The sequence below is a fragment of the Populus alba genome, chromosome 1 (assembly GCF_005239225.2).
Source record: "Populus alba chromosome 1, ASM523922v2, whole genome shotgun sequence".
Classification (NCBI taxonomy): Eukaryota; Viridiplantae; Streptophyta; class Magnoliopsida; order Malpighiales; family Salicaceae; genus Populus; species Populus alba.
This window is the reverse complement of record NC_133284.1, coordinates 23,990,160-24,005,899: the sequence shown is the minus strand read 5'-3', so window position 1 is coordinate 24,005,899 and position 15,740 is coordinate 23,990,160. Positions and strand designations below refer to the sequence as shown.

Below are 15,740 nucleotides of genomic sequence, written 5' to 3'. Positions count from 1 at the left end.
TATGATAGGAAAAATTGTTTTGGGTTATGTGTGTGTGTTGATAATTAGTTTATCTTACTTAATATTATATTTAATGATATAATTCTATATTTTTAAACCACTTATAATATCAATATTCATATATCATTTTAGAAAGAGTTACATAAAATTTAAAAATAAAAAACTTTTTTAGAGAATTACAAAAATCCATGGTTACAAAATGAATGGAAAAGAAAAGGACAAAAAAAAAAAAAAAAGCTCAGAAGAGAGACAGCCTATGTGCTCAGAGTAGCATTCATCTTCACCTCCACTGCAAATAGCCATGTTTTTTTTTTCTTCTTTTTAATTATTTAAAAGTTAAAATTATATTTTTTAAAAAAAAAAAATTTATTTAAAATTCTGTTCATATTTTTTTATCAATCATGAAAGGAGATATATATTTTATTAATTTTACACTGCGTATATATACTTAGCATATTAAAATTGTCATAGCATCTTAAGTTATTTCGATGATCACATTAAGATTTATTAAATTAATGTGCTCACAAGATACAAGCTTAATTGCAATTATTTTATAAGAGATAATGACTTGGCCTACAAGGAGATTGTTATTTTTATGATTTAATTGGAATAAGATAGTAAACGAACATTAAGGATGAATTTTATTATGGACCATCAGGTGTGAATAAATCTTATTCTTAGTAATTTATTTAATAGTCTTGTTATTAAATAATTATTGAGTAGAAAAAAATAAAATAGAAAATATGTTTCCTTCAAATAAGAGAGAGGAAAAAGCATAATAATAGAAAATTGAAAAAACATATATATAAAAATAAAATTTCTAATATGAAAAGGAACAAATAAAAATAACCCTTGAAAAATAATTATTTTCACAAAAAGCTCATATATTAATATCCTCGGGTTGGAAGGAACTTGTTCTCAAATTTAGATTTCAGTAAAAAACCGTTCTTCATCATAAATATCTATTTTTGTTTTTATGTGAGCCACCCCATTATTAGTCCCTAACATTTTTATGTTAGCCGTCTCATTGTGGTTCCTGACACCTCTATATTGATCGCTTCATTGTGCACCATTAAAAATTTCAATATAACACACAACAAAAACCACAATGAATCATTGGGTTTTGATAAACATCCTCCATATTTTTCAATCATGGTGATTAAATAATATACAACAAAAAACACTATGAATTATTGGGTTCTAATATTAAATGATGCGAACAAAAACAACAAAAAAAATAATAACCTTACTAAATAGTTTGAGATTTCATCACTAAATATTTTTCTCTCAAGTTAAATTACTCTATTTATCTTAGTCTATATTGAAGAAGAGAGAAATCATAATAAATAATAAGGGAGCCATTATAGGGTTCTAAACTAAGAAAAAAATTGTTAAAGTAGATTTTCTAAACTGAATAGAAAAAAAAAACATTACAAAAGAAAATATTTTTTAACATTAAATATAAATAAAAATATCTAAGAATAAAAATAACTTTACACAGCTAATGATAACTAGTTTAGTAACATTAAATAAAATGAAAAGGTGATAAAAATGTATTGGTTATAGTAGTGATTATGAAATTATGAAAATAATAATGTTTAATGAAATGATATTAGTAGTTTAGTGACATCTCGTTTATTGAAAACAAAAAAACAAAAAAAAAATCAATTTTTATTATTTTAAAAAGCTAATTTATTTGTTTTTAAAATTTAAATATAAAGACAACTACTCAATTTGTTTTGATAAAAAAAAAATAAAAAATCACAAACCATGATACCAAGAGCCCATTTAAAAACACAAATTTTAAGAGTATGTTTAAAAAATATGGACCAACTTGTATTTTTTTTAAAATAAATGTTTTTGTTAAAAATTTTTTTTTATATATTTTTTGAATTATTTTGATGCATTAATCTGAAAAATAATTTTAAAAAATAAAAAAATTATTTTAATATAAAAAAATACTTTAAAAAATAACTATATTTTTAAAAAGTTATAAAAGCACCCACCTCCTTTCATCCGAGGCCTCGTGGCCATTGTGTTGACCACAAGCCCAAGAACAAGCGCTCTCTCTCTCTCCCTCTCCCTCTCCCTACGGCAAAAAACGTGGACGTTTCGTGACACACCTCCACCTCCACCTCCTCGTCCTTACCGAACACTTACCGAACACTACAACAGTTGTCACACACAAAACACATAAGGTGAAGACAACAAACCCACGTAATTTTTCACAAGTGACGACAAAAGAGAGAGAAATAAGGACGGGAATGCTCTTCAAAAAGAAGAAACCAAAAGGACCAAAGTTTTCTTCTGCTTCTTCAATGGCTCCTCCCTCACTCTCTACTCTTCTTCCTCACGCTCGCCACTCTTTCCTCCCCCCTACAAACCCTAATATAACCCACCGTCACATGCTCTCTCTCCGCCCTTCTCATTCTCTATCTTTTGCTGCAAGATTTTCTTCCGACAAGCAAAACGACAGCACCACCGATAACAGAATCACATACCCACCCGCGCAACCACCCGCGCCACCGCCGCCGGAGAAGAAGTCGTTTGCTGTTGCCACTGGCGAACTTTTCTTGGGAATTGCGTCGAGGGTTTTGAAAAGGGCTAATAAAATTAATTATAATGGGAATGTTGATCACGAGGAGAGGATTGGGGCTGTAATGAAGGATGAGGTTGAGCCTGAGGTTATATGGGAACAAAGAGTTAAAGATATTGAAGCGGAGAAAGAACGACCTGTGGTTACAAGTCCTGGCTTTAGTTTCTCTGCTGCTGGCTTGTTGTTTCCTTATCATCTTGGAGTTGCTCACTTACTTATTGAAAAGGGTTATATCAAGGTAGGTTCATTTCTCTCTTTCCTTTTCAATTCTGGTTCTTTCTTGTTTAATCAAGTACTATGTGCATTCCCTTTGGGATTTGTAAAGTGAATTGCTTGTGTGGTATTCTCTAATCATATTTTGAATTTTCTCACTTGGTTTTGATTATTGTCCAATTTTCTCTGGAATTGGAAATGTTTGTAACATTGACTGGGCTCTAGTTTCTTTTTATTTATATTGTTTACTCAATTAGGAGTTTTCTGTATATAACTTTTGAATGTCCCAGTTGCGGACATTCGTCAATTTGGACAGTTCTATTTGCTTTATTCTCGTTTTATTCCCTAAGAAAATTAGAAAATTCCAATGTAATTAATCTATGTATTGTATTGACATGATCAGATTCGCTCAAGATGTTGTCGTATTTGAAACTTGTGCATAATCCAAGAAATAAAGTAGAAATAGATAGCGGAAAAGAATCCACTTCTCTTTATATCCTGGATATGTTTTTTCTCTGACGTTGTATTTAGGTTGTTTAGCCAAACTGGAGATCAATGGTTCTAATCTTTAGCTCAAGCCTCTGTTTTTTGTTTTTGTATTTTCTTAATGTTCCAAACAGGAAACCACACCATTAGCTGGTTCCTCCGCTGGCGCTATTGTATGTGCTGTGATTGCCTCTGGGGCCAGTATGCATGAGGCTTTAACAGCTACCAAAGTATTGGCTGAAGATTGTCGGCTAAAAGGGACTGCTTTTCGGCTCGGGGTATGTTTCTACTCCAATACTTTATTAGGGTTAGCAGAGCTTGGCATCCAATTTTTATTGACATACCAAAATTTAATTTTTGAATCAAATTGTGGTGCTTAATCTTTAAGATTTGTAGTGTCCACCTTTCATTCTAAAGAATGTTCACTGTCAGTAACTTGCGCTTTTAATGCCATTCGGCTATAAGTGCATGTGACAATAAATGAGTCAATCATTCTGGTGTTTTGACCTTCATCATATGCTTACGTTGAGGGCAGTGTATCAATGCAATGTATGCCATAAATTTGGCATGATGCAGTACGGGGTAGATTTTTTATGAGATGAAACAAATGGGAGGAAATGTCCAGAAAATGGAAGGCCTACAAATAAGAAATATTAACTCAAGCAACACGTTTTAACGAATGTATGATGAATCTCTGCAGGCCATGAAATACCATGCTTGCAAATAAAGTTATGTTCTTTTGCTGCTTTGCTTGCTGTTCACTTTTTCAGTCTTAATGATCGCTAGTCATTAGCTCATATTATCATTTGCAGAAAGTAGTGGTCATTTGCATAGCTTAGACTAAGCAAGATGCTTATTTTAAACTTACAATTAACAGCATGCTTTTTTCTTGCTACTTTGAACAAAATTGTCATGCAATTTAAAATATCATTAAGGGCAAGTTTCGTAAGTAGGTAACTCTTTGGGAAGGTTTATACTGTAGAAAGAGTAAACATGTTTTGGGTTTAGTCTTAGATTTTAGCCATAATGTAACTTTATGTTGGCTCTGTGAACTGTAAACCTTGTGCAAAATATTAAACAAGCTAGAATTAGTATGTTTTTGCTAAAATTTGTCATGCTATGTAAAATAGCCATTAATTGTACTTTCTTTTCCTTAGGCTGTTCTGCGGGATGTTCTTGAAAGGTTTCTGCCAGATGATGTTCACATTAGGTCCAATGGGAGGGTTCGAGGTGAGAACAATCTTCTTTCCTCCACCCTTCTGTTTTTTGGTTGTACTTTGAGTTAGGAAATGCTTTCTAGTAGAAAATGTTTCTTTACATGTGCATATATGTCTAGTTGCTTCAGAATGGTGTAAAGGTTTGTTGCGATTCCCCAGGCAAAAAGACACCATGAATGGAATCATCCAGATATATCTATATCTATATATGTATGCATGTATTATAGATATATAATATATTATAGAAAATCATCTAGAGATTTAAATCCTATGCTATCAGAAATGTTATATATTATAGATTTTTATGTGCTTGCTATTCTAAAGAGGTTGCATGCTGATAATTTCATGCAGTAGGCCACCATTCTCAGCTGAGATTTAGATAATTCTGTTTCCAGGTCTGTGGCCTTGCCTCTCTTTTAGAATAAAGTTATGAATAGTGATAAATCAATGTTGTTACATGTGTTGTATATTCCAAGTTCTGTCCATTCCAAGGCTTGCCTGGGTTGAGGTTCGCTTCGATCCTCGTGCTGGTCACGTGCCTTATTTTTGGATAATGACAGGTGCAATACATTGAAGATGAAGCAAAGGAGACTACTACAAGTTTAGTTTTTGGAGAGTCGTAGAATAAGACGTGGAGAGAACTTACACAGCCTAAGGCAGTTGTTTTTCCTTTTAATTTTTTTTTAGTCTACTCCTATTATGTAGGTGTATTACCCATCCATGGAGATGACCATTAAGTCAAACCCAAGCTTTACAGCTTGTAGATGCAGGTTTTATTCTTATGAATTATTATATGGGAGGTGGTGTTGCACCTAATGGGGTAGAGATTGAAAGATCTGAGGAAGGAGGGTCAGGAAATAGCTAAACTTTGTGGCATTTGAAAACGCCAAGACGTGCATGGGGAGAACTGAGCAGGAGTGGTAGTGGAGTGGTACTTGTTTTGAATGTTTGGTGCTTTGATGGAAGATGTGGTGGTGCCATGATGGGTTTGAGGGGGCAGTCTTGTTTAATGCTATGGGTTATTTTTACCTTTAACATGTTAGCTTTCCGTGTGATTGTTGTTAAGACAATACAAGTGGAATTGCTATTTCCAAATTATTTTTAATTTTGTTGATTGTGTAATGCGTTATTGTTTAGGAAGTTCCTATTTGTGATATGTATTAAGTATGATTTTCTTATTACTATGAGTTATTTGATTAAAATTTAATTGCAATTTTGTTTCCTGCATAAGCACGCACATATTTGTGTTTTGAGTTGCATTAGATCATGTTTGAGATTGATTCATCTTTTTCTACGTGGATTGGATTCAAGGAACCTCCTAGTGGATGTCTACCGTCTATTTTACCTTTCACTACTTGTTAAATGCCAATTATGCCTGGCCTTAAAATCCCATATGCACTGTTTTTCTTTTGGATATTAACATAAACTACATTGTTTATGCTCTTCTACTACAGTCGCTGTTACTCAGATTCTGTGGCGGCCCAGGGGTTTGCTAGTGGATCAGTTTGACTCCAAGGAAGATCTCATAAATGCAGTTGTCACTTCTTCATTCATTCCAGGGTGAATAATTAACATGCTATCTTGAGAACAATACTTGTTATGTGAGTTCATTTATTGACGTTGAACTAAAGTGAAATTCAGTGCAGATATCTTGCACCAAGGCCCGCAACGATGTTCCGGAATCGACTTTGCATTGATGGTGGTTTGACATTGTTTATGCCACCAACATCTGCTGCTCAGACGGTATGTGGGAAAACCTGTCAAAACTTTTGAACTTGTTGTTTGTTGCATACAGTCCTTGCTTACTTTTTGTGTGTTGTAATCGAGTTAAGGAAGTTTTGATGATTGATCCCTTCGTCATTATACAAGGTTTTTGCAAGTGAAAGTGCAGCTATTGTTGATGGGTTCTTGTTATGATGAGCTGGGAGCAATATATATTTTGTTTTTTTACTCTTCGTAAGTAAAATGAGCTAGAATAGTTTTATGCATGCCAAATTCAGCATTTTGCTCTGGACCCAGCTTAAACAGTTTGATATCAAAAGCTTGCCCAACCACCCTTTATGCCCTTCACCTTACATAATTCAGGTAGCCTGGTCATCCTTGATTTGAATGTGGCTTTTGATTGCCATTCTATTCTATCTATTGCTATATAGGCTCAAGAGTTTGCCCCATACTATCTTAAATAGGCTTTTTGCCTCGAGGGTTCCAGGACTCGTTGTTCAAAAATGGATGAATTAGGCAGTTGATATCAGATCCGTTTAACAATTTATGAATTACTCTGCGGTTATTTTTTCTACATCATGGCATCATGCATGGGTCTTTACCGGGGTTAATGGCTCCATATCCCCTGCACCCTTACGGATTTCAAAAATTACTCTACGTGTTACCGTTCAGGTTCGCATTTGTGCTTTCCCTGTCAGTCAAATGGGACTGCAAGGGATCGGGATTAGTCCGGACTGCAATCCTGAAAATAGGGCCACCCCAAGAGAGGTAAGTGTAGCTCTGGAATTGATGTCTCGTTTAATTTCTGGTATATGCCAATGAACATCTTTGTTATCAACCACTCCAGCTTTTCAAATGGGCATTGGAGCCTGCAGAGGATCATGTTCTTGATCGGCTTTTCGAGCTTGGATATTTAGATGCTGCTGTGTGGGCAGAGGAGAACCCTGTGCAGAATGTAGTTCAAGATGACTGTCCCTTGGTTGAAAATGGCTCCAGTACCTCACCATAAGGTGCATCACCTGGTTCTATTTCAAGGATGCTTCAGATTCTGTGGTGACAAACGACCTTGTTAATTTCATTTACATGATCTTGACATGGCTGTTCAACCAGGTTCTGATTTTCCTATACATTTAACAAATCTCAATGTAGGGAGCAGTGAACTTTCTTGTTCTTCTACTATTTGCTGTATAGTGATTTTATCAATAATTAGTTGAACGATATAATGGAAGGAAAATAGCAACAGAAGAAATAAAAGATTAGATTTTTAGGGATTTTGGCATAGCCTAACAAGAACAGTATAGTAAACGCCATGTCTTGTCTGCAAGGAACTTTTGTTTTCAGTTTACCCGGCGGTGATAGTATCCATTGCAGGCTCTTCGTGGCACTACCCGCGTGATAGAACAAAATCACAAATAGCAGAGTTGCTAATTGCTATCGTTTTCATTTCTTATCAAGGCATGCTCGGCGTTGGGTTTATTTCGCTATCTATTTTGGATTTTTTTGTTTTGTTTTAAATTAATTTTTTTTTTATCATGGTTTTGATGTGTTAATATAAAAAATACATGTTAAAAAATAAAAATAAAAATTATGTATATGTATTTTTAAATGAAAAACACTTTGAAATGTAAGTTTTATCATACTTCTAAACATGTATTTTTATTAAAAGAGTTGTAACCACTCCAGTCTTGAGTTCAGAATATTGTCATTAAGTGGATGTGTTTTTAGCTTTGTGATAGTTTTTATAGTTATGATTTAAAAAAAATAATTTAATTTTTTTTATAAATTATAGTTTTTTTATCAAGAGGTTTTGAGAGAGTTTAAGGTAAAATTATGATATTAATTGATTAATTAATTTTTTTCAAATTTAATTTTAAGATTGAGATAAAAACATAGTAATTGAATGGACTCACAACTTTAGCTAAATTAATTTTTTATCTTCAAGATTTTAACTAATCAATTAGGTTGGATTTAGTCTTTTAAATTATTTTTTATTTAAATCTTTAGTTTTAAGTGAGTTTATTTGGTTGGCCGAAATGATTTTTTTATAAAAGTTTTATTAAAAAATTAGTTTAGTTAATTTCAGATCGATTTTTACTGATATACCCAATAATTCGGATAATTTACTCCCACGTAATCGTCTCCCAAAGGGATTGGTTGACTGTCATGCACTGCGTCAAAAAACCACGTGGCAGCAAGCCATGACTCTCCACAACAGGGCTTGTTGGGCGTTAAGCCCACAGAGTCCAACCCCCGGGCTCGTATGTTGTCACTGTCAGTCTCATCCGACAGACAGCGACCTTTGCTTTGCTTCTCTCACACTTCCTCCCACCTAGTCCCAGCAAAGTCCCTGCCTTGCCTGGATCCCTAAACAAATCTGCGGAAACCCTCTCTCTAGCCAGCCACACCAGAGCAAAATGGGCATGGATTCTTACATTTTCCTTTTGATTCTTACATTTTTACTAAAACCCGGCAATGCCTCTATTCATGTCTACAACCAAGAATCCTTCAATGAAGTAGGGAATTCTTATCTTCTTTCTGGTGGCAGCGAGGGCATTTCCTCCTCCTCCCATTCCCGCTCTTTCGTCCGGTATGTATGTATGTATGTAAATACCCTTTCAGAATTTAGTCTGATCTGATCTGATCTTGTGCTTGACTACTTGCTGGGTTTATGGATGTCTTAGGTTTGATAATATCACTTTCCGGAGGCCGAAATCGGCAGCAAAAAGCAGAGGATTGATACAAGTTGTGCTTTTTGAGGCAGCTGATCGGAATAACATTGGCGGGTCTGCTTATGGTGGACAAAGATCGATATGTTGCACCTCTGATCTTTCTAAGCTTCAAGGCTGTAAGCAAGGTGAGGTTATTAGGATACCTTCTGCCAATGATTTAAACTGGCCCATCATTCTAAAGCTACATTTCAGTCGCAATTCCTTGTCGACAAGCATGAAAAATCATGAGGAGATTAGCATATCAAAGACTGGAATGTATAACTTGTTCTTTATTGCTTGTGATCCAAAACTTAAAGGAGTGGTGATGAGCGGGAAGACTGTTTGGAAGAATTCTGATGGTTATTTGCCTGGTAGGATGGCACCTTTGATGAGGTTTTACGTGTTTATGTCGCTTGTGTATCTCTTGCTTGCTGTTATTTGGTTCACCCAGTACATTAGGTTTCGGAAAGATATACTGCAACTTCAACATTGTATCTCGGCGGTTGTTGGTTTAGGATTGTTTCAGATGATTCTTTGGTATTTTGAGTATGCTAATTTTAACAGCACTGGAAAGAGGCCAGTTGTGCTTACTACTTGGGTTGTCACTGTTGGAGCTGTAAGAAAAACTATTGCCCGCCTTCTTGTACTCTGTGTTTCTATGGGGTATGGTGTTGTGAGGCCTACTCTTGGTGGTCTTACCTCCAAGGTGCTTCTTCTTGGAATTACTTATTTTTTGGCATCCGAGTTGCTTGATATTACCGAGTATGTGGGGACTATTAATGACCTATCAGGAAGAGCAAGACTGTTTTTAGTTCTTCCTGATGCCTTGCTCGATGCATTTTTAATATTGTGGATTTTTACAGCTCTTTCAAAAACATTAGAACAGTTACAGGTAACCATTTCTGCTTTTAATGTTTCTAGTCTTGTTGCTATCCTGCTTATTATTTTTTATCATGCCAGTTTTTCCATTTCTGTTTCATGTCGTTTCAACTTTCAGGAACCTAAATAAATTAATTTCATCCAGGTGAAAAGAAGTGCTGTTAAGTTGGATATCTATAGGAAGTTCTCAAATGCATTGGCTGCTGTAGTGTTTGCTTCTGTTGCTTGGATAGCATATGAGGTATCATTTCTGGCCAAAAGCACACCGACTTTCATGAAACCTCTAGAAATTATATTTCTTATGGTAGAACATGTTATATCTTCTGTTTGTTGGTTCAGTGACCTCACAAATTTTGTTCTGGAGGTCTTATAGCCTGTTATTATTCCAACACTCTTGGTTGCAACTTATACTGGTACAGTTAACTAGCACTTTTTTTCAAGAAGAGTATCTTTAACTGGATTCTTTGTTTTAAGCTGTGCTCCTTGGCATTCAAATATTAATATAACTAGCTGTTGAAAGATTGGTTGAGAGAGGAAGATAAATGATAATGAAAAATACAGAATTTACAGACAGTCAAGGGTCTGTGCAGGGGATTCATGGAGATTTTACAGACACTTTTCAGTTGGTGGGTTGAATTCAAGTCTCAGGCTGTGAGATTTTGAACTTCCATACTGACATACTATGTGAGGTTTCATGGAGGGTGAGGATGCCTTCTATAGACCTCTGGTTCAGTAAATGGGAGACAGAAAGAATAAGCTTTGAACTGTATCTGAATTTTGCAAGTTCTTGAATCAGTTTGGCTTTTTTCAGTGCTAAATTTCTCTTATTTTCTTTGAGCAGCAGTGTGCAACTAATAGAGCTTAATTATCTTTTAGGCTAATAAACACACAAACACATAGACTGGCCCATGGCATTTGTGAGGATTAGTTATAATGCTTCAGTACACAAGCTGCGTTCCTGTCTCTGATCTTAGAAGAGGCTTGTTTCTGGAGATTTTTGCTATTTTTCAATATGCTCCTTACTGCATGGCTCCTTTCAAAGTTGAAGTTGGATAGTGGCTGTAAATACTTCAGAAGAAAAAAATCATGGTTTCCTTCTTGGAGTATGCCTTTTGTGGATGGGCAATTTACCTTTTCCTTTTTTTCTCTGTTTTTTGTGAGTCTAGATTTCTGAGATCTTTTGTGACACTCTATGGCTGTTTGTCATTGACGTCTTGTGATAACTGTCATAAAACATCGCTCTAATTGACAAGAGATATGGCAATCTTTTTGTGGGCATCTTCTAGAAAGCAGGTAACAAACCTCCACGGGGTACAGAACTAGAGTTACTTTTTTATCAAACCATTTAGTATTTGCTACTGATTCAAGTTGCTTTTACCCTTAATTATACATTTAAGCCCCTTTCATGCAAATTCTTGTGTTTAGACAAGACTTGGAGGAGATTCTTGACAGTTGTTAATAACCTGATTCTTTGGAAACAACTGCCTTGCTCTACTGCTGTGCATTATGAACTCTTAGATTCTATTTCATCATTCATCTAATTTACTTCCCTTGGGGGGTGGGTCGGATTTCTTCAATTAGATGTTCTCTTTTAAACAAAACTTCTCTACTTTACTTTTCTATACATGCCAAAATGTTTACATTGGTTAATTAATGTGTTTAATGTTGTCTCTACAGCTGTACTTCAAAGCAACAGACCCATTCAGTGAGCGGTGGCAGAGTGCTTGGATAATCACTGCTTTCTGGGACATTCTTGCATTTGCATTGCTCTGCGTTATCTGCTATCTCTGGGCTCCTTCTCAAAGCTCTCAAAGGTGCAGTGCCGTCTCAATATTTCTTTTGATGACGAAAATCTTTCTCAAGGAGAAAAATTTCAAAGAATAAAAAAAATGTTTCAGATTGAGAAAAAAGTGCCTCTTTATCAAACTTGTGATGGTCAAGTTGATTATTTGATGGGTTATTTTCCTTTCAAAATCATCTGGAATAACCACTGAGTTGTCAAATTGAATCTCTGACATTAAACTGGTTGAGAAGTTTTTCCCACTTTTTTTTTCTTGAACATGTGATTTTCCACTTTCTATATTTTATGTTCTGATTTTGCTGGCAACTTTCTTAGGTATGCCTACTCTGAAGAATTAGGAGAAGAATTTGACGAGGAAGAAGCTCAATCTCTTACCCGAGAAAAGCCAGATGGTGACATCAGTTTAGTTGAAAAGAAAGAAAAGAGTGTTGGAGGCACTCGTGTTCTTGATGAAGATGGCGAAGCCGAAGAGGATAAGAGAGAGTGATCAGCTGAAAGATTCCCTTTTTAGCAACCTTATTGAGCAGAGCAAAATCATTCTATCGATTAGAGCTCAGAGGTGATTGTCTATCTGTTTTCTATGCGCTCTGTGAGTGACATCCCCTTCACTTGGTCTCCAGATATCGAAATGTCGCCATGGTTCTTGTTCCTCATCACAAGATTAGCATTCTTTTTTCCCCACTGCTGATGCATGGCTAGGGCTGGGTTGCAAACGGCTATCAGAGATACTGTAAATGCTGGTTTAAAACTCTACAAATATTGGATCTCCATGCTTTTAGCTGAAGCGTGTATCATAGTGATTTATTGACTTGTGATGCTCTAGAAATCTTAGGCATGTAACGTATTTTCCATGTGGTTACGAGATAAACAAGTTTGCACTGTATTTAAGGCGCACAGTTGAATCTTTTGCTTTGTTATGTCTGGTATCTGTTGTTTTTTATTTAAAAATATATTAAAATAATATTGTTTTAAGAATATTTTTTATTAAATTAGCACACATCATTTAAAACAAGTGGAATCTAGTTATTGATTAAATAATTAGCTACTGGTTAATTTGTTAGGTTATTGGATAACATGTTAATCTTTCCTTAGTTTAAAACCTGAGTTGTGCTAGCTGATCAGTAGATTAATTTATATAGTAATTGAGGATTCTTTGACATTACGGATAAATGTCCATACATAAATTTACTTTAATAATTATATTTTTAAATTGTTTTAATATGTTTATATAAAAAATAAATTTTTTTAAAATATTTTGATATTGAAAAGTACTTTAAAAAATATTTACAATCATAATATCAAACACGCTTTATCTCTTATATAAAGTGTTTATTTGATATTGTTGTAGTGATTATTTTATAAAATGCTTTTCACTTAGAGAATATATTTAAATAATTTATTTTTTAAATTTTATTTTTAATATTAATATATCAAAGTAATTTAAATTTATTTTTTACATTTTCAAAAAACACGGCTTTTAAATTTTTGCATAACAAATCTAACTTTTAAAAGTTTTATTATTTGCTACCTTTTAGAAATTAGAGGACGAGGGAATTTAATTAACATGAGTTTTTTTCCTTAATTAGTTGCTGCTTCTTCTTCTTCTTCTTCTTCTTTTTTTTATTTAACATGAATACATTTTTATTTTACCTCTTGTTATTTTAAATTTATTTATCTTGATAGATATATTGTGCATAAGGATGCATACTGTGCATTCATTAGATGAAATTTAAAAAAATACAAATACTTATATATTTTTTTATTCAACAATAAAGAGTACCTTTTAATTAATTTGTGTCATCTGAAATTCTTTTTTTTAGACAATCTTAAAGATATATTTCTTAAATCAACTTGATATTGAACTTAATGCTTGAATTTATAAAGTCTAGGAAGGGAGTGGACCTCTTCAATCATCAGGACAACATCTTAATATTTAAATATATAAAATAAAAATACATGTACTTAAATAAAAAAAATAAAAAATGTTACACAACTTATTAAAAATAAAAAAAAATTCATGCATATTTGTCATACACAACAACATCTCACATCCAAGTTTTACAGCCAAGTCAGCACATGTTTGATGGAATATAATAAAAACACTTACCTTGAAAAAAATCTCATACTAGTATAACAAAATTTAAACAATAATAAAAGTAGATACCATCACATAAAAAAAAACACACATTATATATATAAAAATCTCTAATTGTATATTTTTTTTATAGTATTCATTAACAAGAAAAAAAATTCCAGTTAGCATGATATGATAGATGTATTTAATGAAACAATTCTAGAATCTGCCCTGTTTGTTTTTGCGTTTTAAAAGCGCTTTTGAAAAAAATTAAAAAAATTTTATTTTTTAATTTGCTTCAAATTTATATTTTTTTGGTGTTTTCAAATTATTTTAACATACTAATATCAAAAATAATTTTTTGATGCATTTACGAGTAAAAATCACTTTTAAAAACAATCATAACTACACTTCCAAATAGTTCTACTTACCTTTTCAAACTCAAAGCAAATGTAGTCCATGGTGCATGAGAGTTTGGTCATGTACATTAAATGATACACTTTATATGGTATCTTCATCTTCTTTAGAAAACATGGCTAAATAGGATAATAAGTCGTTTTATAATGAGAATAATCGGGTTAAAACACTTAGAGACTATATGAATTCAACAAGAACAATTGCGCAATCATGTATATTTTTTCCCCCCGATGCATCTCTTTTTAATTTTAAGTCAAGCATTATTTGATTTTTACTGATGTAACCATATTATTCGATAATTTCACCCACATTTAACTAGTGTTTTGCCCATGCTATATATATAAAATGCCTTGATATTCATTTTTTTTTTTTTTAATGTTTTGAAGGAACTTTGGATGAAAGATGCAAAAAGAAGTAAATTGGAGGTAATTGGCAGATTTGACGTTCAGTCGATGTTTTGTGCAGATCGTGAGTTTTAGAGGTCGAAATGAAGTGATTCTAATGGCACTAAAAATCTAACATCCATACCTTTCTGGAAATTTAATGCAAGAAAAATAAAAAGAGAAAGATCATGGAAATCACATCCTTCAAAGTCAAATCTCGCATTCTGTCAATATTGCCTTTGGCCATTAAAAATTCAATATCTGGAGCTACAGAAATCCAATTGATGGACACTCAATTTTGTTGGATTTTTGACTTAAAGACCTATCAACGCTCCAAAGTTCAGGAAAAAAAAGATGTCATATAAGGGAGATATTAATTTTCAAAGATGACAACTAAATTCTGCCAACAAACAGGTGTCGTGAAGGAACATGTCCAAATTATGTTTTGAAGCATCTAAACCGGTGTCCAAGTTTTTATTTCAGCAATTTAGTTTCTCTAAGTCAAAGCTTGAAGATTTAATGCAAAACTATTTCTTCTTTTTAGGAAAATAGTTATTAAAGTACTTAAATGTAAATTGTCAACTTAAGGGAGGGCTATTTTGTAAAATATGGACTAGGGTTTCTTAGAATATAAAATGAAAGAGAGAAAGGAAAGAGGGAAAGAAAGAGGGTGGCAACCAGAAGTGAAGAAACATAAACTCTCCTCTCTACAAACTAGAAATAATGCTTTCTTCTATCTTTAAGAGTAGGTGTTCCGTAGATATGCAAGACTAAGCTCATTTTCTTGGTTACAAGGACATAAAAACTTTCAAATTTCAAGAACCGTGAGATTTATTCTTCCTTTTATTTCCAGTTTATATTATGAATGGGTATGATTGTTTTCCTATGTATATTTTCTATGATTGTTGTTGATAATTGTTAGAGCGGACTCTAAGTTATTATTGTAAACAATATATTGCTAAGTTTGATATCAAAACCGGAGTTGTTATATATGAACTTGCAAAGTAACTAAGCTTGATAATTATGGCGGAACTACATTATTAAACTTAGAGAGAACACTCGAACAAAGAAACACAAGCTGCGAACACCTTGGTTGTCAAGAGATCAATTAATTTATCTGATTCTTAGGGCTGCCATTGAACTAAATCATTAATGCGGACATTGTGATTGTTTGTTGGTTAATTATACAACGGATCCATTAATTAACCAACATTAAAAAAAAGATAAAAAATTCAGAATATAAA

At 33.3% G+C, this 15,740-nt stretch overlaps 2 protein-coding genes across 3 annotated transcripts; both read left to right on the top strand.

The window, feature by feature from the left end:
• Nucleotides 1–2,036: 2,036 nt before the first annotated feature.
• Nucleotides 2,037–7,579, top strand: LOC118040202 (uncharacterized). 2 transcript variants are annotated; one of them, XM_035047079.2, is made up of 7 exons: nucleotides 2,037–2,834; nucleotides 3,430–3,573; nucleotides 4,453–4,525; nucleotides 5,967–6,072; nucleotides 6,159–6,255; nucleotides 6,907–7,002; nucleotides 7,082–7,579. In XM_035047079.2, the coding sequence occupies exons 1-7, from the start codon at nucleotides 2,265–2,267 to the stop codon at nucleotides 7,241–7,243; spliced, it is 1,248 nt and encodes a 415-aa protein (XP_034902970.1). In that variant the 5' UTR covers nucleotides 2,037–2,264; the 3' UTR covers nucleotides 7,244–7,579. The 2 variants fall into 2 exon arrangements, with proteins under 2 accessions (XP_034902970.1, XP_034902968.1); XM_035047077.2 differs by having other exon boundaries at nucleotides 6,144–6,255.
• Nucleotides 7,580–8,265: 686 nt separating this feature from the next.
• On the top strand, nucleotides 8,266–12,546 carry LOC118040208 (uncharacterized). Its single transcript, XM_035047086.2, has 5 exons — nucleotides 8,266–8,821; nucleotides 8,916–9,834; nucleotides 9,967–10,062; nucleotides 11,499–11,635; nucleotides 11,938–12,546. Exons 1-5 carry the CDS (start codon nucleotides 8,649–8,651, stop codon nucleotides 12,107–12,109), a joined length of 1,497 nt encoding a protein of 498 aa, XP_034902977.1. The 5' UTR covers nucleotides 8,266–8,648; the 3' UTR covers nucleotides 12,110–12,546.
• The last annotated feature ends 3,194 nt before the right edge of the window (nucleotides 12,547–15,740 follow it).